The sequence below is a fragment of the Rhamphochromis longiceps genome, linkage group LG13 (genome assembly GCF_057381845.1).
Source record: "Rhamphochromis longiceps isolate RC_006_pf linkage group LG13, R_longiceps_female_GT1.1, whole genome shotgun sequence".
Lineage (NCBI taxonomy): Eukaryota > Metazoa > Chordata > Actinopteri > Cichliformes > Cichlidae > Rhamphochromis > Rhamphochromis longiceps.
The window spans coordinates 28,047,613-28,075,579 of NC_140569.1; the positions used below are offsets into that span (position 1 = coordinate 28,047,613).

At 42.7% G+C, this 27,967-nt stretch overlaps 1 protein-coding gene across 3 annotated transcripts in view; it reads right to left on the bottom strand.

The window, feature by feature from the left end:
- Positions 1-27,967, bottom strand: part of inpp5a (inositol polyphosphate-5-phosphatase A) — a 158,365-nt gene that overhangs the window by 30,790 nt on the left and 99,608 nt on the right. For all 3 annotated transcript variants that reach the window (XM_085428876.1, XM_085428875.1, XM_085428877.1), the window contains exons 7-9: positions 22,677-22,729; positions 21,747-21,866; positions 8,722-8,806 (exon numbers count right to left, since the gene is read on the bottom strand). In XM_085428876.1, coding sequence (XP_085285002.1) covers positions 8,722-8,806; positions 21,747-21,866; positions 22,677-22,729 — 258 coding nt within the window. The remainder of the gene's footprint in view (positions 1-8,721; positions 8,807-21,746; positions 21,867-22,676; positions 22,730-27,967) is intronic.

Sequence of the window (27,967 nt, forward strand, 5' to 3'; positions counted from 1 at the left end):
CATCACTGTTAGCTGTTGTCGTTCCTCCCTGGGTTATTTTTCAAAGCCGGGTGTCCATACTGACTAACAGAAGATGAGACAAACCATCAATAAAGCAAAACATAAAGAAAGACTGTGGTGGAAGCCAAAGTTGATTATTCATGATTTATAGAGCTCTTATGTTGCTTAGACAAAACAATGGATTAAATGTTTTTAAGTCATGCATTGAGTCCACTGGTATTCACAGACAGACCTGATTGATCACTAAATCAATTTATAGTATCTATATTGTTTGTATAAAACTTATCAGGTGCACTGTGGGTATTACACTGTGGCATGATATGAACCAATAGTAAAGAGCCATCTCTCTAGAACCTTTAAAGGAATCTTCAAAGGTGCATCACCTTACGGCGCGCTTTTCATTTGTTGATTAGCTGAGTATTAACTAGAGATGGCACGATAACACTTTTTTATGTCCGATACCGATATCATAAATTTGGATCTCTGCTGATACCGATATGAATCCGATATATATATAATCAATAAAACAGTTTTTTATTAAATATCTTGCTGAATTTTGTATAAGTTCATACTCAAGTTTTAAAAACCAAAACACTAAAGCTATTCTGTTATACCTGTATGCAAAAAATACACCCAAAATATTTCACAGATCAGCAACACTGATCAATCTAATAGACATAAACCTGCACCATCCTCCCTATTCTGCTATTTTAAAGAGAACTTAGAGGAAATATTAAACAACCTAGCTAATAGCGCTGCCAACTCCCAGCAAAAAAAATAGGAAACCACCCCCCACCCTTTGCCTTGTGATGCTTAATCGACATAATCGACTGTAATTTAATGCACGTGTAAAACAAATGCACAGGAATCAATTATTTTTCAACAATAATGAAATAGATTCAACATCTTTCTTCAACAGAATTGCAGACTGCACAGATGGTACCTTCCCAAAGGAAAAAGTAGTATAGCTTACTAGGGTATATTAGACTTAACAGTTTCTATATACAGTAATGGACTTCTATATATTTTACATCAGATGAAAACTTTGGTTGTAAGATTCAGATAATTATTTATTAAAAGCTGGAGAATAAGAAAGAAAAGTATTTCTTTGTATCCCCCCTTTCCCTGTTAATGCCCTACGTGCCCCCTGGCAAAACTTTGCTAGATCCGCCCCTGCACAGTTACCAGCTAAATAAATTCTAACAACAGCTTATCAAGCTTAAACGTGCTGCTGTTGTTCAGCCTGGTTTCCTCTTTTCTGGCGCAAAGTGGGTGATAAACAAACAAGAGAGACGGGACTCGCGACAGAAAAGCCGATCAGCTGATCATTGATCAGTTTCAATTTGAAGTAGCAACAGGAGAGGGAGGGAGAGAAGAGGCAGTCGCTCATTATATCGGTTGTTAAGCTTAACGTGGGAATGCTTTACAAACATTCAGAGATGAACTTACATATATGCTTTACTTCTCTGGGATAGCTCTCTCGGAGATGAAATGCCGGTTTGGTAGCGAGGCTCCAAATGCTCAACCAGACCGCCGAGAGGTCGCCACAGCCGCTCTATGACGTGACGCATACTGCTCCGAAGTGCTAAGGTCATGAGCTGGGTTACGCCATGTCGCAAGTTTTGTGAGGTACTTTTGTAATATTTAATGGATCGGATTACATTTTTTATTTCTCTCTGATATCCGATCCAGTAATTTAGGTCAGTATCGGACCGATACCGATATGTAGAATCCCTAGTATTAACCAATTAAAAGATGTAAGTTCCTCCTTTTTTTACATCTTAAAAAATAGACATTAAGTCAGTTAAAGAGAATGTAATCAACAGATTAACTGAGTAATGGTCAACTCAAGGGGGGGAAAACTCATAACTCAAATATACTGCCGATGAATCTGTCACTCAGCTGCTTAATAGAATAGGTTTGAAGTACAAAAAAAAAGACATCTAAACAGTGGCTCCAGCTGGAGAAGACAGCAGTAGTGCGGGGCTGTGGGGTAACTCAGGTTACAGCCCTGACCGAGACCAACCCCAGGGGCCAGCAAGACGGCGTCCCATCCCGGGCCCCGTTGGTGCCAGGCTCTGCGCTCATCCTTGGCTCGGTTTGTCACGCCATCCCACCGTTGTTGGCATGGCGTTCCCAGCTGCCAGTGACAGCGCCCCTCCCCACCTTCCCCCAAGTACACAATGGCTGGCGCCAGGCTCAAACGGCCTGTTGTTAATGAGCAGGACCAACAGAAGCCACTGCTTGTTCTTCATTTGCCAGGGTTTTAATTATATGGACAGCGTTGCCATCAAAGCTGCATCTCTCAAGTTTGCGCCCTCGTAGCTGAACTCGTTTTTTCTCCTCCGTGTCTTCGCCGCTGTATTCATTAGCATCAAAAGCAAACAGAGAGAAGAGGGAGAGAGAACAGGCTCTGTTGTCTAGAGGGAATAGTCTCCCTCTATATCCAGATGGGTTATCAGTGATATAATGGGCACTCATTGTGATAGATTGGACTCTTCTAAGCCAGATAATATGCCGTTATTGTATTGTAAGGAAATATCTCCACATGTCTAATAGGGGTGGGAATCACCATACATCCCACGATACATTATTATCACAATACTTAACGCACGATACGATATTATTGCAATTTTTAAAAATATTTTGCGATATTCAGATTCTGTACATAAAGGTAAACTTTATCAATATTCATATCTAATATCAAAGTCTCACATTCAGTCTTTCTCTCATTTCAGTCAGTTTTATTGTTGACAAACTGAACAGTTTGTATTACAGTCTAGTCCAACTTAACTGAATGCAACCATCTGGTACAATTATAGCTATTCTGAACTAAGCAGTTTCTGAAAACTATGAAGCCCATTCAGCAACTGAAGAATTTGAAAGTAAATTAAAACAAAATATAATTTTACATTAAATAAAAAAGTTTTAAACTTAATTAAAATAAAACATGTCTTAAATTAAAATAAGTAAACTGTCATGTTTATTGCTGCCAAAAAAAAAGTTAAACACATTTGGACAGTGAAGGAATGTCAGGATTCTTGCTCAGAAAAAGGAGCTGATCAACATGCTCTGAAGTCAGAGTCCACAAATACTTTTTTTTGTAACAAAATATCGATTTCTGCTGTCCCTGTATCGATACATTATTAGCAAACAAAATATCACGATACTACACAGTATCGATTTTTTCCCCCACCCCTAATGTCTAACCACTGGGGCCATAAACAGGCGTAGGTCAAACAGTAGGTGCTAATAACTCTATTTTGACTTGCACGGTGCAGTAAATGAATGAGGTTTACTGCATCAGGACAATTAAGACAATGTCAGGTGGGTAGTCTTTCATGGAAAAAGTGTATTGATTTAGTAGATTACCACGACCATTGGGAGGGATTTGTCAATACAATCTGGCCTAGCAATAAAATAGTCAAACACAGCACTCCAATGCCTCCTCTTGCTAGCAACGCCGTCCTCGAGAATTCTGAAAGCGGTCATTCCTCCACACGAGCAAAGGCAAAGGTATGTGATCTGTGTCGTGCTCATTTTGGCGTCCTAATGTTTATCAGCTAGAGTTGCGAAAACATCCAGTCTGAATTTGATTAAACACTATAGAGAGGTGGAAAAAAAGAGCCATTAAATTTCAGCGCTGGGCTGCTCTTTAAAATTGCAAGACGGGGTAATGGCCTTGGCTCAAAATGTGCTCTCTAAGTGCCCTTCTAGGTGCAGGAAGATTTTTAGGCAAATTCCAAAAGACTTGGTACATATATGACTGTGTATACATCTGTGTCTCTGGGTATCAATGCATGAGTGTATCTGGAAAGATGAGGGCAGCCAAGGAAGGTCGCAGTCCCCAGTGTCGGGGGTTCCACAGAACAGAGGCCCAATCAGTGCTGGCCCGCTGGTTAATGGATGGATGGCCCCCAAAATTAATTAGCCTGACTAATGTAGTGTACACTTAATTACACTGGCTGCCTTTTGATTTATAGCTGGCCTGATACACACATGCTAGTCAAAGTCAGGCTAAAAAGGGAAAAATTGTTTAGCCTTTACTAGCGCAAATTATTTACCAGGGTTAGGTTCAGCAGCCCGGACAATGGACCTGATGAACTGCTGCTGGTTTTAGTTAGACACTCCAGATAATATACGTGTTGTTTCTTTCCACTGTCTGAACAACAACCACTGTAATATTCATATTGCATTATCAAAAAGGAATAAATAAGGTGGCTGTAGATTGGAAATGACTGAGGTCCTTGCACCCACATGCTCAATAAGAAAACATGACATTCATGAGAAAAGTGATGTCCAAAAAAAACATGTTTGGTTGTAATTCTGCTCCCATAGTCACGAGCATGTACACTGAGTGATTGCACTGTGTGAAAAATGAATGATCTATCACGCTGCTCTGTCATTACTAGGCATTTTACAGCATTCATTAGGAGTGGGGCTAGTCTAGGGCCCCACCTTTAATTTCATGCTGCTCAAGCGAGAGAAAGGACACAGGACAAAGGAAGGAAGATTGATGCCCAATCCAGCCCTCTCCACTTCCTGCAGGTGCAGACAGGGGGTGCTATTCTTAGTGTATCTCTCCAGTCAATGAGAGGCCAGCTAGTCTAATGAAATCTGTCCATGTAGCAGCAGATCAGGCCCAATTAAAACAGCCCCGCACCATGTCACGGGGACAGTAGATCAAGTCAGCAATTAACCTCCACGCTGGCCTCTATCAATCCTTAAATTGGAGCGGGCTGGCCAGCAGCACACAATCTCTGCAGATATTAAATTTACATTCTATTAAGTTTAATTAGGAGGGATTTTAAATATACTAGGAGTCCAGGCACAGAGCCCTGAGCCTGTCATCGACACTGTTGATTCACAGCCACGGGCCACCTCGAGGGACACGCATATACTCTTTAATACACGCCATCTTTTACCACCTTCTGACTGAAGCGTGGAACCATAGAAAAAAAGATGAGAGCCCAGCCTGGGAGCAGCTGTAGGGTGAAAGGATGGCAGCAGATTTCAATAATAAGATTAAGTGTACAGGTACAGGTTGACTGTTGTCACCTGAGCGTTACTTAAAACACAGTGACTAATGGTTTGTGTGGGACTTTATATTAGCTGTCTTTCAATGACTGCTATTTTACAATAACAATGTGCATACAGGGAATCCTTATGCCATTTCAGTCCTTAACTGGAAATTTCAGTCCAGATCCTCACCTATTAAATATTAATCGTTTCTGTATTTAACAAATTAACATTTAATTATAAACATTAACTGCTGGTTGAACAACCACTGGAGATCAGGGTGTTTCCTGGCATGTCCCCTTGGGCTCTGAGCAATTACGGCATCGTTTCAATTAAACATTTTAGCAACAAAGCTGTTAACTGAATAACGACTGAAAATTTTTTGGCTTAATTTATCATTAAATGAGTTGTTCTGTCTAACTTACACAAAATTCTTTTTGCCAGTCAAGATTATCGCTGGATACTAAGGTGCACTGAAATTTACAAAGGTGGTCAGTTAGACCCGACTGTCAGTATTGAAACATCTTTGAAAAAAATAAATTAATTAAATGGACTGTTAACAGCCTGTTTCACTCACAGAATTTTACTTTTTTGGTTTATTTTAAGCCTAACAGTCACCTGCAGTGAGCGGTAGTATCTGGCCTCGATTGTGAATGAAGAAGACCAAACACAGCCTTTGGGGGTAACGTTGGTCTAACAGGTTTCAAGGCATTCCTTCAAAAACATGAGACTCAGACTCCCTAAAGGAAGTTAGAGATTGATATGCAGCCGTGTTTTAATAGCATGCTCTATCTTTACACCGCTTATCATGAATGTCCTGAATGTGCCTTGAACATGAGCGCTTGATAAGGGATATAAATGGACTGATTCAAAACGTCTCCTTTGTACTTCTTTGTTTTATCAGCACTGATGCAAAGCATGATCAAGCCAAATCATGATCACACCCATGGGAGAGGAGAGAGAAGGTTGGCGGGGCATGGACCACCTCCATGCTGCTCAGCCTGAGCATTAGTCTCCACGTGGCTGTGTCTTTTGTCTGCGAGTCAAAGGGCCGCTGAATGGGGGTCAATTGAAACCAATTCCCTCTGTCGGACACAATTAATGGGGTTGCCCAGGGTGGGCAGGAGGGGGGCAGCCGCAGGCCTTTGGTTACTGATCCTGCCGCGCAAGCATGCCAGGAATTTGCCACCTGGAATTTGCCCTGTGACAATGACAAACCCACTGCCTTCCGAACCCACCTCCTTCTCTGTGCACACACGGATACATCCTAAAATACTCCCTGTCCCATCTGCCCTCCCACAAGGCAGGATGGGTGACATGGGAGTGGCTAGATGTTGTCCACAGTCTAGTCCCCCACAATGGACAAGAGACAGAGAAGAAGAGGAGTGGTGTAGCGTGCAGCTGTAGAGAAATGTACTAGAGTATTTTCTGATCCAGTGATTCTCAAAGTGAGGCCTAGGGAGCCCTCTGGGTGTTTTGAGAGCTGTCCCCAATGCACAGCAAATCAAAAAGCCAAGTAGTTCAATTTTGCAAATATTTCATCCACTTAACACAGCAAAAGTACACACAAGTATCTATTCATCAGTTTGGCTATTTTGTTTTCCCCCAGCCTGTTTCTATCGATTGAAAAAAAGAGAACGAAGAGCGAGAAAAGCAAAAAAATGAGATTCTTAGACAGGGAGAAAGAGCGCCAGCCTCCCTGTGCCTGAATCAATCTTCGGATAAGTATGGACGATCGATCCGCTAGCAGCCCATCTACAGTTAAGCACTTCAGTAGATGTGCACTAATTGTCCTGTTGACATTAATTGTCATTAAAGGGCTTAAAACGGCCTCCCGGCTGTGAGTTACACCCTGCGCAGAGGTTGCAACCCATTTGTTTATATTGGTGACATCACAGCCCTCTCTACGGCTAACACGCAGGTCGCCGTTAAATCAGACAGGTTGATCACCGGATCACATTTCGGTCAGATGACATCATCAGCTTTTTTTGGTCCCCATTAAATGTTCGGCTTGTTTGAGGAACCCTCATTAAGCTGGAGGAAAGGTGAGTTTGGGTGCAGTTTATACGCCGGCCTAGTGCTCCAACTTCCCATTGGGAACAGGGCGAATCAATCAGTCATTAGGTCTAACAAATTGGTGTGTGTGTGTGTGTGTGTGTGTGTGTGTGTGTGTGTGTGTGTGTGTGTGTGTGTGTGTGTGTGTGTATTCGCATTGGATGTGACTGTGTAAGTGCATAAGAAAGGAGTTCTATGGAGGGGAAAGGGGGGCAGAAATGGGGCACACACCGATGCAAGCCTGACACATCCCTGGAAAAGGGGTCACGACCCCTTACTGCACTCAAACAGCATTTCACAGCAATGCAGACACAGAGAGGTGGAGAGTTTACCGACCACAGAGCAGCTTGGACAAGACAGGAAACATGAGGAGAGAGTTATCTATAATTAGCTGCAGAGGATAAACACAGATAGACTCTGAATCGTCTCATCTGACTTTATTGGATGCTTTCCTTTCAGCTTAATGCAGCCATATTCCCTGCCAGTACTGGCATTGAAAATACAGTTTTCCTTCATATCTGAATGCCTGGAACACTGTCTTTTTTTCCGCAGAGATGATAAGATTTAAAACAGCCCATCGTTGACAGAAAATCAATGTGGCATCCTAAATGTGTGCCAGGTGACATGTAATTGCAGAAGCTGACTTCTGAATAGCCTCAGTGTGTTTGTACATCTGCTGCTGTGGATTCTGTTCGTTTATTTATTATCTCCAAAGCAACGCATGCTCACATGACCAGCGGCTTAATGTGATCCAATTACAGCACCAAAATCAAATGTACTGCATAAACTTTGAGGCCATTAATCAATGCCCGCGATAGATCGCTGAGTAAAAACATGTGATGTCCATCCCACTTAGCTGGCTGCCACAGAAGAGTCGGTGATTTACTGCCCCACCTAGTGCCTGGATGGCTAAACTACAAAAAAAAGTTTTTTTCTGTGCCACACAAAGTTAAGTCCTTCCTAACTCATTTAAGCATTCAAGCCCTCCATTCAGAAAGCCTCCCCTCCTCTTCCCTCTCCTCTGAATAGGGTTGAAATGAACAATGCTCACACCTTGAGCAGGCCCACTGATTCGTGGACCATTGTGCTGGAGAGGAGGGAGAAGACCCGCTAACAAGTGTCTCCCCTACTCTGTTACCACAACGCTGTCTGCAATGTCTTCTATAATTTCCTCATCTCCCCAAGGAGAATACTAAACGACGACCTTAGCCATGGCTACGTTTGCACCAAAAGAAGGAAGGAGGAGGAGGAGGAGGACGAAGAAAGAGGGGAGGGAAGGAGCCAGGGAGGAAGGGAGAGGAGAAAGAGCTGTGAATGGCACCATAACATAACAATGCACTCCGAGGCTCGGTCGGCAAACACAGCTGGGCCGGCCACAGTGAAGCGTTTAATGAGTCATAACTCTAAAGAGACAGTGAGGCTCTAAAACCACTTTTACTATACTGCGGTCACCCTCACAAACACAGTCACACACACAAAGGCTTTATGGCACGATGCTGTATCACTATGGATTTGATAGCACGTAACCGCACGTGTGTACAGTGTGTCATTAGCTCTCTGTTGTGCCATTACATCCCCATAACGCCCAGATAATGTATACAGATAGCCATCCATTACTAATATGTCAAGAAAACAAACCCTACTCACCTCAATAACTTTCTTAGAGTCCAACCTGAAGTTAAAGTCACCGAAGACAAAAAATGGCAGCTTCTCATACCGCTGGTCCGTGATCCTGCAAAACATTAACACCACACACACACAAAAACATAAATAATAGAAAAAATCTGACATTCATCACCATCAGGTGTCAAAGGTTATCAGTTCCTTTGACTCAGGCTGTTAAGTTCATGAGGGCCTCAGCACCCCCTGGTGGTCTGATCACTTCAATTAAAATTTTTTGTGATCTGATCCAAGCTTTCAGCACTTTTGCAGCACTCAGCAGGCAGAAAACAGTAGAAACATTTTATCTGAAGCCTCATTTTTAGTATGAAGGAGAATGAAGAAGAAAATTCTATGAAATTGCTGCATTTGTCTTTTAAAAAATATCTAGTGATCCATTTGCAGGATTTTCAACTCCTGACTGATACGCTGCTATTAAATGACCTAAGTCCAGTTCACCTTTGGATACATGCGAGGGCTTCGAGTAAACGCTGCTTTCAGCTTGAAAACAGTCATTCTCAGGTGACGCCACAATTAAATGAATCAAGTGTGACCGTTTCCTTTGACAATCTGCTTTGATGGCAAAGAAAATTCACTTTGCTGAACTAATCAACGTGTGAGTAAACCAGACTCAACCCTGTTAATTTATTAAGCGCTGAGAGGTTTAGAGCCAAAGCGCATTTTCTGATTTGGTGCTAAGGCACAAAAAGCACAGCGGAGCAGCATTTTCTTATGATGCACACATCTGGGACAGACTCGTATAAAACCAGAGGTCTTCGTTTTTTCACACGAGGCTGATTTGATAACAGAGTTAAAAGAATGTGCATGTAGCTGAAGTGGAAAACCAGGCATGAATTTATTAAACGTTAAGATGGCAGAAAGGAGAAACTGCAGACAGTGAGACAGAGAGAGAAATGTGCTACGTCATCAACATAACTTATTCTTGTGTGATTTATGGCACTGATTTTTGCTTGCCAGAATTTTCTTATACGTCTCTGTCACTGATATATGTAGTACTGTGAGTGCAAGTGGGCACCTGTAAGCCTGGACCTCGGCTTGGATTTGTTTGCCACGGTGGAAAGGGTTTTATCTCATTTCTATGTGCTTTTTAAACAATCCCTATCATGTAGACTTTGGTGTTTTATGTTTCAAAACGAAACGCAACGTAGCTTGCCATCACCAGTGTGTGAATGTGTGTGTGAATGGGTGGATAACTGGATATGTAAAGCGCTTTGGGGTCCTTAGGGACTAGTAAAGCGCTATATAAATACAGGCCATTTACCATTTACCATAATTGAATTCTCAACAAATGAAAATCTGAATGAATTAAGAGATTCTACTTAACTTCCTTTTAATCTTTCTTCTCATTTTGCTCAGTGTTTTTTTGTACCTGTTAATATAAATTTGATAAAAAATGGTTTTCCTACACTGAAGGTTTCAAGACAAATAAACCTGCTGGTCCCGTACCCAGCGGGCTAATGCACCTACATATTCTGCCATGTTCTGTTTTAGTTAGACCAAGTGAAATTGCTCTGCCGATGCCTTTTAAAGGTCTTCAAAATCCACCAGAGTTTATTGCTGGCTGATGTTTTAATGCACTAAATACCCTGCTTCTTTAAACCTTAAGCATATACAGTCTATGGATTTGCAGATCCTCTCTGATGTGGACCGCTTCCAAATCTCCAGAACTTCACCACACCGCCAGCATCCCAGTGCTTAAAAAAAAAATAATGCACCTAAGCGACATATAATTAAGTCCTACGCCTCATCACCTACTTAAAAGTGTCTCTTCTACAGAGCAGAGATAGGAAATTAAAGCTCTTGTGTAATTAATGATTCAGGATGCTTGGCTCGCTATCCCCACTAATCGCACGGATAAATCTCACCGTGGACTTCCCAGGCACAGATAACAATATATTTATGAGGCCGTAAAGAGAGAAGAAGGCTTTTCTTAGCGGCCCGGCTGTCGTAAAGCACAGCCACTTCTTTTCTGTGTGGTGGCGAGGCGAAGGTGACTGAAGTAAGGAGGCGGGGGAACACAGCTATTATATTAAATAGAGAGTATGCAGTTTGACATTCCCTTATATTAAGCAGAAACTGCACACAGCAGTGTGGAGCAGTGGAAATGGCACTTGGTCTCCATATATTTTCTTTTAAGCTGATGCCCGAATAACCAGCATCTCTTTAAACAAGGCTGGCTGGTGAATTGCCGGCTATACAGAGCCCACATTTTCTCAATGGTTTGTCTGCACATTTCTCCAAACATTTTTAGGTTCTCTGCACTGAAAGTAATAAACATAGCTTACATAAACCAAAAAAAACACTAGAGGTAACCTTCGAAAGGCTGTAAGTCACCCGAAACCCTTTAATTTATGTGTCAAAATAAGGTTATGGTGCCCATAAATAAGCCAAAATGATCAGTCCTTTTAACGTGTAATGTGTAAAAGCACACTGCTCAAAATGTCTACCCTCCATGTTTTCACTAAGTCACTGATGTTTACTATACCTAACTATTATTTTTCTGAGTATAACTGACTGCTGCTCTCTATCCTAATGTCTAAAGTTTACTTTCTAAAGCAAGCACGGGCAGGTTAAACCAATAAAAGGTTTATGTAACATCTTATGTCGAGCTCAACTGATAAGACCAATATCAATACCGATATTTGGTGATCTAAAATATCTGCCGACCTCTCTAACGCAGTTTAACAATAATCTTATTTTATTATCGCGACAGGTTGTGGATTACTCATTTATCCTCTGCCGGCCTGTGCAGAGGATATCAAAATCAAAAAAAAAAAAAAAATTATATGCACATTTAAATACAGGTTGAACCAAAGTGCTGTATATAGTAGAGATAAAATAGCAAACATACATAGTAATTACTATAAAAGACTAGTCATTCATTCTAGTCAGTGTTTTCAACTGGGTTTTAAAAATGTCGAGTGCTGGCAAAGGCCTAATGTGAAGGGGTAGACTGTTCCAGAGTTTGGGTGCAGCGATTGCAAAAGCTCGGTCACCTCTGTTTTTCCGTCTAGTTCTGGGGATAGTCAGAAGCAACTTATCTGCAGACCTAAGGGCTCTACTTGGATTATTTTTTGTTAAAAGGTCCGAGAGATAAGATGGAGCTAATCCATTCAGAGATTTACAATTAACAAAATCTTGAAGTCGATTCTACGATGTACTGGTAACCAGTGTAAACGTGCCAGGATTAGGGAGATATGATCACATTTGCGAGTGCGTGTCAGGAGTCGGCCGCCAGCTGTCACTCAGGATAAGTGAGTGACAGCTGGTTGTTGCGTTTGTGGCATTTCTCTGGTGGACAAACTCTGTAACATTAGAACTCATAACATGACTGAAAGGTGTTCTCTGTGTCTCATTATGTGGAGACCCTCTGGCGTAACCAATCACAGAAGCTCCACTACCACCATCTGTCCAATACATCCAATCAGTGCAAGGACACGGGATCCCCCGACCACTTTTATAGCAGCCCCTGATCAAACACCAGGTATTCTCCCTTTCTGCCCTGGAAGATCACAAGATTTTCAATTCAATTCAGTTTTATTTATACAGCGCCAAATCACAACAACAGTCGCTTCAAGATGCTTTGTATTGTAAGGTAGACCCTACAATAATACAAAGAAAGAAAAACCCAACGATCATATGACCCCCTATGAGCAAGCGCTTTGGCGACAGTGGGAAGGAAAAACTCCCTTTTAACAGGAAGAAACCTCCGGCAGAAGCAGGCTCAGGGAGGGGCGGGGCCATCTGCTGCGACCGGTTGGGGTGAGAGAAGATCTTCTTTACTTTTCAGTTTTTATTTATCAACCGTTGTAAATGCCCAAATGACTATTGGTCAATATATTGACCTTCAACAACATATCAGTCGGGCTCTTCTCTATCTTTTTGTAACTGTGCTACAATTGGGCACGAACAATAAGTTTAAAGGCACTAATTTCAGAGACTTAAACCAATGGCCTCTGCACATTTTGACAGTTAGATAGACTCCTCATGACACGCACAAATGTTAATACTTTTACTGATTGCTGATAGTGCTGCTCAGTCTTTTGCCAGAAGCTAGCTATTTGGCATTTCATTGACCCCAAAGGCAGTTGATATTTAACATTTAAAGCTGACTAATCCTAGAATTTCCTGTTCTGAAGTTACCCGAAACCACTATGAAAGTCTCACTGGCTGCATTACTTTTTAATTTGCCTGGATTTCATTCTTCTTCTTTTCTTCTTCTTTGATTGTTAAGCACAGTTTTTTAAGTTGCACATCCTTTGTGTGGAGTAGCTCTTTAATAAACTCAAACTGGGATTGATGCCATTAATGACCTCACACACTGGTGCTAAGAGACTGAGCTCTATCCAAACAGGCTTAGTGGTCAGTTTATACTGTTGACCAAAACGGAGGGCAGTAAAGTGGCTGAACACAGACGTCATGCGGCGCTTATAGGCGTGGGAACTTCTACATTCTTTGCCCTAATGGAGAATTTACCGCATGTGCTTTTGTGAGTAGCGAACACTATCCAAACAGATATATACCAATCAGGCAATGACATGTTAAAAAAGATAAAGAAATAAAGAAGAGATTAAGTGATGAACAGGAAAGATGAGGTTAAAAGTGAGGCAGTCACCCTTAAGAAAGAGTGGCTAAACTGAGAGAGGAGGAAATGTGTGTTTCTCCAGAGCTTGAGGTCTTTCTCCCACTAACAGCCATGTCTAATACCCGCGGCCGGGCTGTTTTGTCTGCTGCTCCAAGGTATCAGCCACAGGTCAATGACTATCGCCCTGTAGCCCTCACCTCAGTAGTGATGAAGTGCTTTGAACGCCTGGTCAGAGACTTCATAATTTCTTCACTACCAGACACACTGGACCCACTACAGTTCGCTTACCGTCCAAATCGTTCCACAGACGATGCCATCTCTCATCTCCTCCACACATCACTCACTCACTTGGACACTAGAAGGGGGAATTATGTTAAAATGCTCTTCATAGACTACAGCTCTGCATTTAATACCATAATTCCCTCCACACTCACCACCAAGCTGGAGCATCTGGGACTCAGCTCATCTATGTGTCAGTGGATCTCCAACTTCCTAACTGGCAGACCACAGGCAGTAAGGATGGGCGGACATGTCTCAGCCTCCACCACTCTCAGCACTGGAGCCCCCCAGGGGTGTGTTCTGAGCCCCCTGCTGTACTCTTTGTACACATATGACTGTGTGGCCACTACCAGCTCCACCACCATCATCAAGTTTGCTGACGACACCGTCGTGGTGGGCCTGATCTCTGATAACAACGAGACGGCCTACGTGAAGGAGATTAGGAATCTGGAGAACTGGTGCCAGAGGAACAACCTCCTTCTAAACGTCAGTAAGACAAAGGAGCTGATAGTGGACTTCAGCACTAAGCAGGAGAGGAACTACCAGACCCCCGTCATCAACGAGTGCCCAGTGGAGAGAGTGGACAGCTTCAAATACCTCGGAGTTCACATCACGCAGGACCTGTCATGGTCCTGTCACATCAACACCGTGGTGAAAAAGGCCCGACAGCGTCTCTACCACCTCAGACGCTTGAGAGACTTCCAACTGCCCTCCAAGGTGCTCAGGAACTTTTACTCGTGCACCATAGAGAGCATCCTGGCGGGAAACATCTTAACCTGGTTCGGGAACAGCACCATGCAGGACAGACGAGCTCTACAGAGGGTTGTGCGGTCAGCTGAGCGCACCATCCGCTCCGAGCTCCCTGACCTGCACTCAATCTACAGCAGGCGGTGCTGGACCAAGGCCAGGAAGATCGTGAAGGACCTCAGCCATCCCAACAACAGACTGTTCTCTCTGTTGAGGTCAGGAAAGCGATTCCGCTCCCTGAAGACCAACACAGAGAGACTGAGGAGGAGCTTCTTCCCGCAGGCGATACGGTCTCTCAATCACACCACCACACAGTACTGACCCACACATATGGTTCTTACACACACACTGGACTTTCTGGACTTTGGTTTTTTGCACAACACTGGTCACTATATTCTTCATTTCCAGTTAATACTTGTACAGCTGCTGTTATTGTGTATATATTTATTTATATTTAGATTTCTTCATACATTCTTATATAGTTCTATATTGTGTATTGTGTATTTTGTTGTACGGTTATTTTATTTTCAACTTTAATTTATATATTTTATCTTATTCTTCCCAGTTAAATTTACCCTTCATTCTAATTTGTGTTGTACAGTTATTTCATTTTTAACCTTAATTTATATTTTATTCCTTCCTAGTTAAATTTACCCTTTTTAATTTTTCATATTTATTTCCCATCTTATTCATAGCCTTTTCCTTTTTTGTTTTCTTTAGGTCACGAGCAGTTGTCCAAGCATTTCACTACATATCGTACTGTGTATGACTGTGTACGTGACAAATAAAATTTGAATTTGAATTTGAATGAATTTGAGGTCAGAAGGTAACACTCTGTTTACACGATCATTTCCTAAAGCACTCATGGTGACTCAGTGGTGTGAAAGTTGACTTTTTTCTTGGCCTTTGTGGGGACGGACCAAGAATTGCAACATTAGCTACAGCTACTGGGCGTGAAAGGGTCCTGAGGGTGGGGGGTCCTGGACTTTTGGGGGTGGGGTGGAGGCTGGATGGGGATCTGACTGACCCTCACCCTGGGTGGGGGGCCCCATTAGTCTCGTCATCACAGTTCATTCAGACAAACTGTAACAGTGTCGGTGACATTCTCCCACAAAGACACACTCCTTTACACAGTCTATAAACATGCTTTCTCCTGGCCAATTCATCGCGCAGTGACACCCCTGAAAGAGCCTCTTCACACGGCCCGTTCTCGCTGAGGTTTGGGCTGGGGCCTTCATCAGGCCTTCCTTGGGGCTACACAAAGGCCGGGGTCAAACGCTAATTTACAACATGGCCCCAGACTCTGCTCCCAGGCTCCTTAAACCGCCAGCACAAAGCCACCGCTAGACTTTTTCTCTACGTCTAACTCTCACAAAAACCATGGTATCAGGAAAAAAATACAAAAAAACATGTGCTCAAGACTGAAAGCATTCCTGCATGAAAGACTCTATCAGAAGCTCAATCTCACAAACAGCACACACACACCATGATACCCGATGAAAAGCTTACCTACATTGGATTGTTTCTCCTTTACACCAGCCTCAGTTTCACTGACTCCAGATTACACACGGTGATTGACAGCTAAACTCAGCCATAACGGACACCCAATATGAGATTATGAGGGTGCAAGTGGGGGCCATGTCATGATTATATTGACAAGGTGACTTACCATAAGTTGGCCAGTCAGATTCAACTTTGCACACAATAGCCAGGCCGAGCACCGTCATCCATTGTAAGTAAATGTTGAGAAATTGAGAGAATGTTAACATTGTGAAGAATCTGCTGGTGACGTCTTTCTGAATAAGCCAAGAGTGACCCGTGACAGGACCTTTGACACCTCAGGACAGCCTTACCCTCGTTCCCTTGTTAGCAGCCCATCTCCTTAGTAACTACCACCCCAACAAGAACACCATGCAGGAAAGATAAGGTGCTGAGGGGGTGAAAGGGGGTGAAAGGGTGTTTCAGCGGTCACACAGAAGTTAGGGAATAGGTCTGTTCAAGTCAACAGCGTCAAGACATCCTGAAGTACAGAAGACAGCGAACTTCTGAGATATAGCCAGGAGTGGGCAAGAAAAGTTTATGTAAAGTTTATGCGGACTGGAAAACTACCTGGACCCCAAAAGCTTACTTTAAAATTTGTTTGAACATCCCATTGTGATGCTGTGTGATGTGCACAAGCAAGTTCATGGATGCACTCTGCAAACCCAATGAGCTGATAACTTTCCGCGCCATCCCAAATATGGTCAAATACGAGCAAAATGGCGATGTTAAACCTTGCATATATAGTTGTGCATTACTACATAGTTATTTGGGTCTATTTTTAGACAGGCCACATCTTTTTGATTTATATTGCATTGGTGAATATTTCACCCAAATCAGAAATCTAATCAAACTTTACTTTGTGACTATACTGTTCTACAGAAAACCCAAGACTACTACAGAATATAATGCAAAACATAATGCCGAGGAGGGAGGGAGGGCTGAAGACAGGTTAAAATGACCATGTGTCTACAAATAACAGAGAAGCAGCAAATCAGCAAATTCCGATGTGTTAGGGAATTCCACATTATGGATACTGTTAGCCTGAAAAGGACAAATAACACATTGAGTAAAGGTACAGGTAAAGTTAGGTATAGGTTAAGGTAGTTATTGTTATGGTAAACTAGAAGTGCATAGTGAGTGAGTGAGTGAGTGAGTGAGTGAGTGAGTGAGTGAGTATATGGGAGAGAGAGAAACAGGTCCACTGTGAGCAGAGAGACAGTGGAGAAGATTAACCTCTGCTCCTGCAGGCCTCCCAGGGTGAGAAGGCAGCACAGAGTCACACAGTGGCACTACACACTCAGGTCTATAAACAAACACAATCAGTGGAAAAAGTCATTATAGATCACATGTAGACTCAGTAGAAAAAAAATTAATTGTACTACACATGTTTATGACACAGGAGTTGTACTGGAAACCATGATCAGCATGACAACACACACACGCACGCACACACACCAACCACTCTCTTTAATAAATTCATTCTGGCTTTAAGGAGGATCCCCCCTGCAATTATCCAGTCCTCCCTCTTGCAGCTCAACATGTCTATTGGCTGGAAACTAGCCGGCCTTTCTCTGCTCTTTCAGACCGTTGTTCTGGGAAAAGCCTAAAGGGAAACATTTAGATTGGAGGGCTTTTTGAGTCGCGCTGACAGTTGACTGATGACCCTCCATAAAATGACAAAGCATCGCTGTGTGGTGGCCAGTGCGGCCCACTGCCTCCCCATGGGAAACTAATTGCTTTGAATTGTTAACGGCAACATTATTTTTCTGCCAATCATTGCTTTTGAATGGCCCGAAAATGAGCATGAAACAAGTCTTTTCAGCGAACAAAACAGTTAAATGTCCCCAATGTTGATCAAATTAACTTCAGCACTCTGACAATGGACTATATTTGTGTGGAAATAATAGGGCACCACAAAGCAAGCCTTTATGCCTGGATTTCACAGTTGTAATGTAAAACTGTTCTCCCCTGAACCGGACCAGCCACTCTGAATGGGGCTTGGAAACAGAAACAAACTCCAATACACAAAGGAGGTTTTTTTTTTAACTGCAATGAAAAAAAAACCTGTTGGTTTTATCTCATGCTATCATTTCACATTGGTCATTTAGCAGAAAAGATTTCCACCCTCTAGAGAAGTTCCTGTCATTACATCAGCCTGTCTTTGGAAGGAAAATGCTAATAAGCTGATATCTGTACAATCTAGCAGCTAATGGGAGTTCATTTAACATTATGAAAATGCCCAGTTAAACTACTCTTTAAAAAACTGCTTGTGCGCACACAAACAACTCAACCATAACATAAATGGGAAACAATGAACTTTCCACATCAAGCGTACCCGAGTGTCACTTCATGCAGCTTGGAACACACATGGGCACTTTCAAAGGGCAGGAAAGGGAGCGAGGGTACGTTTCAAGCAGAGCCTTTGCTGTTCTCCCATGGAAGCGGCCCTCACATCAGCCCAGGCTATGGAACTGTGCTTTTTTTCCCCTTTTTTTCTTTCTGATGTGACTCAATAGTGAGGTCTGGCTGGCTAAACGTTGTTCCTTCTCAGCATTGTTCCCCCGAGGCCTTGAAGCACTTTGGAGATAAACACTATTTAGCAGTTAAAAGGGCCACAGAGGAAAAGGCTTATCAGATGTGTTCTCAATGGGCTGTAAGCTGCATTATTAGGCATGAGCTCCAGATAAGGTGCAGGCTGAAGTTTGATGCTCGGCAGCAGAGCTCTGTCCCCGCAGCGCTGCCGTGCGTGCAGGCTCCAGTGTAGACTGCTGTGAGGATCTCAGCTGGTGGTGTGTTCAGCAGCTCCAACCCTCCCCAATCTTATCCCATCCCGCAATGAGAGATTAGAGCCCAGAGAGGAGAGAGAAGAGAGAGGGAGGGGGAACTCTGGCTTTAGATATTCCCCGTTCCTTTTCCTGCTCCGCTTCTGGGGGTAGGAGTCAGAGTTAGGACAATAGCCAAAAAGATGGTTCCCAACCAGCCACTGAATGGGAACACTGTTGGTGGTAGCGCTTCATTCAAAGCCCGGCCCGGGCACATTGTCCTCCCAGATCGACGGAGGAGAATGGAGTTTGCTGGTGGCTGCCAAAAGGTTAGCAGCCTCTGTGAAAGGACCGACCCATTATTCACTGCCCTTTACAGAGCCCAGGCACCCTTTGTGCTCCTCCTCCCTTCCCTCTGCACTGCTAGCTTTTTCTCACTCCGGTGCTCCGGATCTGCGCCCGAAGGCTTCACCCTAAAGTGAGTGAGTGAGGCGCGATGGCCCCCCCACATCAATATCCCACCCCTGTATCGCTAGCAAGGAATACCAGGGGAGCTGGAACATATAGCGACCTCCTCATCACCACCACCACCACCTTGCCTCACACCACTCACCCCTCATCCCCACCCCTGCCGAAAGAAGAACCTTTAAATGATATGGCCCAGAAGTAACAACAAGGTTACCATCCTCCAACACAAGGGGAATTAGAAGGAGGGAGCGTGGAAACTGCCACTCACGCCAGCACAGTTTCTATTCAATCCCTTCAGCCACCCAGCTAAGACTCTCGCTGCTGTTTAGGTGTGTTTACAGGAGGCCCTTTCAAAATAAATCAACTGGGGGGAAATAGCACAATGAAAGTAGAGGAAACACTATCAAACACAACAGAGCAGAAACAGAGGTGCTTTGGAAACGTGATTATGTCGGTAAATCCAGGTGCGTTAAGATGTAATAAAAAACTGCAAAAGCTGCTGAAACACTGCCACTTCCCTGTCCATTAAAGGCAGCACATTCTTTCATCAAATCAAAAATGAAGTAAAGGTAAAATATGACCTTGCAGAGAAGAATTTATTAAGTGCCTCGTAATTCAGGCCCATCAGAAAGCCTGTTTGTAATGTATGCCACCGATATATTTATGCATGTAGTTATCCAAAGTGGAGGAGGTGGGGAGGCGTGTCGTGCATTCTTATGCAAGCTGAATGAGAGGTCACCTGCTGCCTGGTGGGTATTAGCCTTTTATTCTGTGTTAGCATGGCCAGGTACGGAGCAGGGCTACCACTGTGCACTCCATCATCCCACAGTGCTGCAAATGCATGTCCCATAAATTACATTAGCGTAGCCTATGAATGGAAATCATGGTCTGTTTGTACAGACGCGGACTTCACTTAGATCAGAGGGTAGAAACCCGTACCATGACCATGAAAACTCCAGCTAGAATAATTAAAACCGTTAAACTAACGTAGCCTCGCTCGTGTTAGAGCCACCACTGTATAAATGACATGGCAATGTGCCTGCTATATAATACGATGTCCAGTATAGAAATAGAAATGAACATCCAGCAAAAGGCCAGGCGGTCACAGACAACTGCAGTAGGAAAAATGACATTAAATTTAACTGAAACCCAGTTAAATGGAAAGTTTGCAGATATGCCTCTGTCTTATTGCCCAGCAGGTCCTGAGCAATAAGACAGCAGCTAAAAGTACTACATCCTGTTTGGCCAACATAGTCTGTAGTTAAAAGATGGACAGAGTAACCCACTGCTTTGCTAACTTTCATTTTGACACGGTGAGTTAGCATTATCCTGCGATATGGACGGCTGCCATCTTACTTTTTGCAGTGACTACATTTTGACAACAGGGCAGATTGCTAAATTATAACCTAATGCTAACAGCACAGGTTAGCAAAGGGGTAGTTTATATTAGAGCATCACACAGACATAAATACATGCTAATCAGTTCCAAATGAGTAAAATAATCATATAAATTCAGTCACCAAAAAGGACAGTTAAACAAAAAATGTTCCAAAAGTCACCAAGACTGCAAACACAGCTAAAATATTCAGTTCAATGACTCAGATTAGCAGAGGTGATACCACCTGTCACTCAAAGCAGCCGTGCCCCTAATAATACATAACTTTAAGCCTTAATACAGCGTACAGTGTGTACATTGTATTAGTTCTAATCAAGTGAAAAATTAGGCATGTTTATCCACTTTAAAGTTAACACAGCAGTCTATGGAGAATGACTCCTTCTAGATTAGTCTCGTGTGGTCTTTTGAGGAAATGCAGGAAAGGGTATTTTCTCTTGATGTGTGTGTCGGGGGGATATTCAGTTCTGTTCAGTTAGCCAGGACTTTTGTTGTAATGCCAGTGATGATATTACATGTCACAGTATATTTTATATATTTATTTCTCAGGACCAAAGCAGTGTTCACAAATGGTGTACTGACAAATGCTTGCTTCATTTTCTCTGCTGGTAGAAAAACGACAGAGGTAAGTGTAAGATTACACTACCAAAAACGAAAGTAAAATAACAGAAAATGCTGGAAAGTAAGAAAGATTTAGAGTGAGGGACAAAAAAAGAACAGATAAAGGAGACTTGGGAGTTCACAGACCGTATAGTGAGAAGCCCTATTTCCACAGACAGATGTAATCCCACTGGTCTAAGACTGAATCCCACCAAAAACCTTCTCCACACCTCTCTTGCTCAGTCTAAGCCTTGATTACAATATCAATACAGGTTTTTGCCATGCAACAGAGAAATGGGATTTGTGACTATCAGCTGCTACCTCAATGCAGATATGCAATTTCTGTTGTTCAGGAAAAAAAGACTTTATTAGTTAAAAAAAAAACATTTCTTAAATCTTTGTAGTCCGTCTCAGTTTTACAGATAAAGAGTGTAAACATCGTGTATAATGAAGGAACTTGTTTTGCAGATTATCTAAAAAATGTGTGGATATCATACGTCTTCCTGCTTTACAGAAACAGAAATGTTGGGTTATAAATAGAGTAAATCTACCTTGATATCTGCAGAATTTGATCTAAGACTAAAGTAAAAAAGCTGGTGACCAACATCTACTGTACCTGTCTAAAACGTAGGCCAGTGCCTTCTGCCTGGTCCCAGAGTACTCTGATGGGCTTTTCTCCCAGGCCACAAGGTTGGAAGCATCATGGAAAAGGTGGATGTTGACCAGATCAAAGGCACTGATGGAGAAAGGTTACATTGTGAGCGATCACTGATGTTTCTAGCACACATATGCATAAGAATACAGCCACAAACTCTAATCTGCCATCTTTCATTTTGTTCTCTCAGAGAAAAACAAGACAGCGATGAACACCTCCCTGCAGATCCTATCTGGGTGGTTTTTTTGTTAGCATGGGGCTTGGCAGGGCAACTCAGAGGAATTGATCTTATCCCACGGGCTTTATTCTGCAGTGACATCCTGAACAAATGAATACATCTGTAGCTTTGACTGTGTCCGATCTGATCTCCCATTCTTCACCAGCCTCTCTCTCTTTGCCGCTCTTGTCAAACGTCACGCTCCTATTAAATGCTTACCGTTTCAGCTCTTTAGTTCTCATGTCATCCCTCTATTAGATTACAATCCCCATCTTCCACCCCTCAGCCACCTACTCCTCCCCCCATTCCCTAGCTCTGCACGCTGGAAGCAGCGATGGTATTCATCCCGTACAGGTTCAATTGCATGTAATGTTTTTTGTCATCTGTCATACGCAACTGCTCGAGTAACGTGATTACGTCTAATCGAATCCCTGCTTACTTCTGCAGCGCGCTGTCCGGAGAGGATTCGGCTATGTGAGTCGCTCTCTCCGTCTGGGTGCGCTGTCTATGATAACCTCACAGAGCAAGACTCCCTGCAGCTCCAGGGTGAAGTCAGACGTGACTGACGTGGCTAGATATTCATCTCTAATCACAGCGATACACTTGTAATGATTCAAGGTTGAACAGTGATGAGGTGGGATGTGTCATTGTGGGGACCTATTAATAAAACTCACCAGTCAGCCATGGCCCATCGAGTTCTGATGAATCCCTTTCTGGACCACTTGCACTGCAGAACAGAGAGACTCAATTTAGCATGACAATTGACAGTGGCGAGGATTTACCACGAGACAAATGAAAGCTATAGAGTCAAATGTTTCACAGTCAAGTGGCAATGTCCATCATCTGGGAGCAGAATTTCTGGTTTGCATTTTTCAGCACTGCTCGAAACTCTGCAGTTCAATTTGGACAGACAGACACATTTCATTAAAAAATTCCTGAATTGTGAGCTTTTAAGGCAATTAAACTGCCTAAGTTACTGTATGGAAACGGGCTGTTAATGACTCTATAAATACACATTTAAACATCAGAGTTAATGGATGAACAGTGGCGGAACGTAAGTGTATTGTAGCAAACACTCCACTACATTTCACTAGGAACATCCATCCATCCATCCATCCATCCTCTTCCAATAATCTGGGGCTGGGTCACTGGGGGCAACAGCCTGAGCACCTCCCTTTCCCGAGCCACCCCCTCGAGCTCACCCGAGAACAGCAAGGCGTTCCCAGGCCAGCCGAGAGATATGATCTTTCCTTCTCCTTGTAGACATGCCCAGAACATCTCACCCGAGAGGCATCTTAGTCAGATCTCCGAATCATTTTAACTGGGACCATATACTATACTGTTACCATAGTTATACCTTTTTTTATGTGTTTAAGTTTTCCATCATCAGTTTTCAAATAAAAACAAATTGATGCTTTGTTATAAGTAAAATTCAGAAAACAGGAAAAAAGAGCTTGACAAGCCAAAACATTAAATTAAGCCAATAATAAATGGCCATTGTCTTTCACCTGTGTATACCAGTCAATCCATTTCATACCTGCTTGGCAACCTTTTCCAGATTTGAACAATCATTTTCAGAAAAACATTAGGACTAAAGGTGGAGTCAGTCTGAGATCAGTCTGTGATTGAATGGGGTCAAGTTGGCAATTACAGTGGAGGAAATTATGATTTGATTCAATCCTGAATTTTTGAGTTTGCTCACTTAGAAAGAAATGAACAGTCTCAAAAACACATTGCATAAAAGTTAGAAACTGATTTATAACTTTTATGTTATATTAATGTTATATCACAATTCTGGCTCCCAGAATTCAGCATTTGATGGTTTTTGTTTGAGTCATTTTAATGTAAGTTTGCTCGGCTAACATTATTTCAGAATGTTCAGTATTTTACAAAGTATTTTAATTTATGTAATAAAATATCGATATTTGGTGTTCCCTTATCGACACAATATTGCAACAGAAAATATTGCAACACTATTCTGTCTATATTTTTCCCCCCCAACCCTAATAAATATGAATAAATGGCTTCAGTCAGAATCCACTGCCTACAAAATTAAAATCAAAGCACTGCATGTTCAATGCAAACAAGATTCAACATGCTTTATTAAAACTAACCAAAAAAACAACCACATGAAGATTCATACTTATATTGTACATCAACATTCTTATGAATATGGAGGACTTGGTCAGTCAACCTGAAACATTCAACGCCATAAAAGAAAGAAAGTGGAATGCTATCAGTCTGTTTTTACACTCAGTTAATGTTGAAACGTCTACATTTAGGAAAGCTCTTTGAGAAGCTGGCAGCGCGAGGTGGGTTTTAACCTAGCTCACCTCAGCCTGAACACTCAGTGATCCTGACAGGCTTTTATTGAGTGAGCTGGTCAAGGAAGTTTTTACAAGAAGCAGAAAAATGGATTTTGACCATCCTAACCAGCTGAAGTTTTTGGTCGAACGGTGAAGAAGACATCGCGGCAGAAAGTAACACGAAGCATACGTTTCTATCTAGATTCATCATTTTAAGTGAGAACGACCAGAGAACGGTGGCGCGAGTAGCTCTATGGAAAAAGATGCTGGGAGACACCAGGTGACAGCTGCAGTGCAGACATCCACCGTGCAGCTGTTTGATCAGATCAGGCTTGTGGGATCTGATCAAACAGCTGCATCTTTCTCAAACAGCACATGATCAAACAGCACATGATCTTTTTCAAACAGCACATGATTCACCATGAAGCTGGTTATTAAATGAGAGACAAATTGATGTTGCGAGTGTTCTCATTCTGAATAAATAAGCCTCTTTCTCATAACCTCTCTCTTTTTTCCTGCCTCTCTCTCTCTGTGTGTGATACCCCTAATGGGGAGTTAACTGCAGTGATAAATAAACTAATTACGGGCCAGGTCACATAATTACAAATTGACTAATTTTATTTAAAAAGCTCAGATGCAAATTAAAAGCCTAAGAGGTATTTGATTGCGCCTCACATCCTTCAATCTGCATTAGTATAAGATTAACTGTATCAAATTGAATTACATTAGCATACTTGAATTAATCCATAGTGCCTTGGCAGGATGTATGGACCCAATTATAACTTGCTGTCCCCCGAAATTGTGACTTTGAGAGGAGCATATGTAAACAGATATGATATGATCATGCTGTAGCAAAACCGATTGGCCTCGCACTTCAAAATATACCTATATTTTTTAACTTAATGACTATATTAAAAAGATAAACAGAAGCAAACAGAAGCAATAAGGCTTATGTAGTCACACACAAAAATGCACTCTGAATAACACATTAGTTTGTTGCACGTTAAATCCATTAACATGCTGCAAATGTTTATCAATGTAAAGTTGAGGAAAGAAAGTATTAAGAGTATGAGAGGATGAGTAGGGACAAGATGAAGAGCGAGAGGTGGCGGTGGCGGTGGGGGTGGAGGGTGGACTTGCTCAGGACCCGTACGAGCACTGACTGCCGCCAGAGACGTTTAATCTCGATTTAATTTAAAGAGCCATTAACTACAATCGCAGCATTAAAATCCATCACTTTCTTGACACCCGGCCCCAGATTGCCCCATTTCCTCCACATATGACTGATTGACCCCCTGCTCCATCGCTCGCTTATAAACACACTCACGACGCGCACGAGGGCGCGAACATAGACAACTATCAGAGTGCATGCTTTAAAAGCATCACTGCAAAGTTTAAAATAATAATAATAATAAAATCATCATCTCTTTATTTCACACAATACGAGTGATTTTTTTGTAGCAGGAGTCCGAGTGAAGTGATTATCTCACAAAATCAATCAGAGCGCGGAAGAAGAAAACGGTGCTCGGCCTATGGGCTGACATGATGACATCACGCTTTGGCTGCGACAGCTGATATTGGAGCGGAGATGATGACACAGATGCTGTCCGGCCCCCATTTAATCATGTGCTGAGACATCATCATCACACCTCCCTGTCTCCTCCACACACACACACAAACACAAAAATGCTTTTCCTAAAAGTTTAAGAGTTTTACTAAGAGTTCTTTTTTCCCCTTTTTTAAAGACATGCTTGCAGAACAGGTCGCATGTGAAAATATTAAATATCAGATATGGCTGCTGTAGCCACTGAAGGGGAGGTTGATAGTGGGAGTCGAAGGGCGACCGCAAAAGGTCGCGAGGCTCGCGGTGACATTGGCCGACCTTCCACAGGTCAACGATGGCGTCTCCGCCCGTGACAGTGATGAACGGTGGCTACGACGGTGGGGTGGGGAGAGGTGGGGTGGGGGTCACATCTGTGGATGCTCGGCAGAGTACAGACAAACTGTTTGTGCGAACGCACGAACAGAAAAAAAAAAAAACAGTGGGGGTGGAAGAGAAAGTGTGGGATTCACTCAAAACTACGACCATGGAAAAATATGCTGATATAAAATGTCACATGTGACACAGTCAGCACACACACACACACACACACACACACACACACACACACACACACACACACACACACACACACACACAGTACTACCTAAAACACCCTCCTGCCACTGCTTCCCGGTCAGTCCCCTTTGATTTTTTTGACCTTTCTTATACTTCAGCCCCCCCAGTAAATAATACTATGTCGGGTTATGTTCAGAAAGAAGGCGGGGCAAAGAAGAGTGCAGGACAGAGAGCGGAGGGGGTGACACAAAAGCCTCATGACAGAAATGCACTGTGAGTAATAAGTAATACACACAAACGCTGATTGATTTGAGCCCCTGTAGACAGTCACATTTATCTTTATTCCATCATACGGCGCGGGGTGGGGGGTATCCAATGGCAGAGGGCCGGTTTACATGACAGGACAGTACATGAAGACATTGTGTACGAGTGTGTATGCTTTGATAAAGCTGCACCAGAACTACAGAGGGAGTTGCTCTCTTTCGCCACATGCAGCAGTAAAAACACTGAAATTTAAAAAATGCAGGAAGATGCATTTTGTTCTTTTAACTAATTATTGCAAAAAATACAAATCGCAGTGATTTACTGGTCATTAGTATGTCTTCAGAATTTCGCAAACTGGTGATGATTCTTCTCATGAATCATGACACGCTGCTCTTCCCTACATAAGCTGCCTTTATAGGTTAAAAGTATCGGTGTCTGGAACACTTGCACTGTATTTACTTGGTATTGGATTGATACCAAATATTTGTAGGATCGCAAAGCACTGCTATCTATGTCCCAAAAACATGTAAAAAGTGAAAAAAGCTTCAATTTGGCTCTCATTTCGGCATTAGCCCCTTGCAGTCTCATGGATCACGCCTGTCACAGAGAACAGCATCTGTGTCACAGGTGTCTTGTCTGGTGATAAATGCCACAGAGCGTTTTACAGGCAATGCCAGTTTAAATGACTTCATCTCCTTAACGTACACATCACATCTATGAATCACGCGTGGCGTTTAAATCATAAGGAGAGAAGCAAGTTAACTTTCAGCGAGGGCAGAACTTGAAAGTAATCGCAGCCCCGTATCGCAGCGTGCTACAGGGGGCACTAAAAGGGTATGAAAAGTCAGCGCTTTAATGGACACGCTCACGGTGCCAAACAACAAATACAAACTCATACGGATATTGATCTACAGCCTGCCGCCTATTTTCATCCTTTCTCTTTTTTCACCCCCTTCTCTTTACTGTTGTGTAAAACAATCAATAGCAAGGGCACATTAAGGTCTGGGTCATATACTTTATTTATATAAGGCAATGACAAATCCTTATGATGCAATGGTTTTTGGAGGCGTGTATTACCGCACCACACAAATAAATACATGAATCCCACCGGGGGGAGGGGGGCAAGGAGATTGACGGAATAACGGGGGAGGGGGGGACAAGCCGCCAAATCCATCACCGCGACCTTTTGGAAGAAATAGCATCTGCAATTTTGTCCACTTCCTTCTTATTCAGCATTTCAATTAACGTCCCCGCTTCACTCCCCCCAACGCACAAA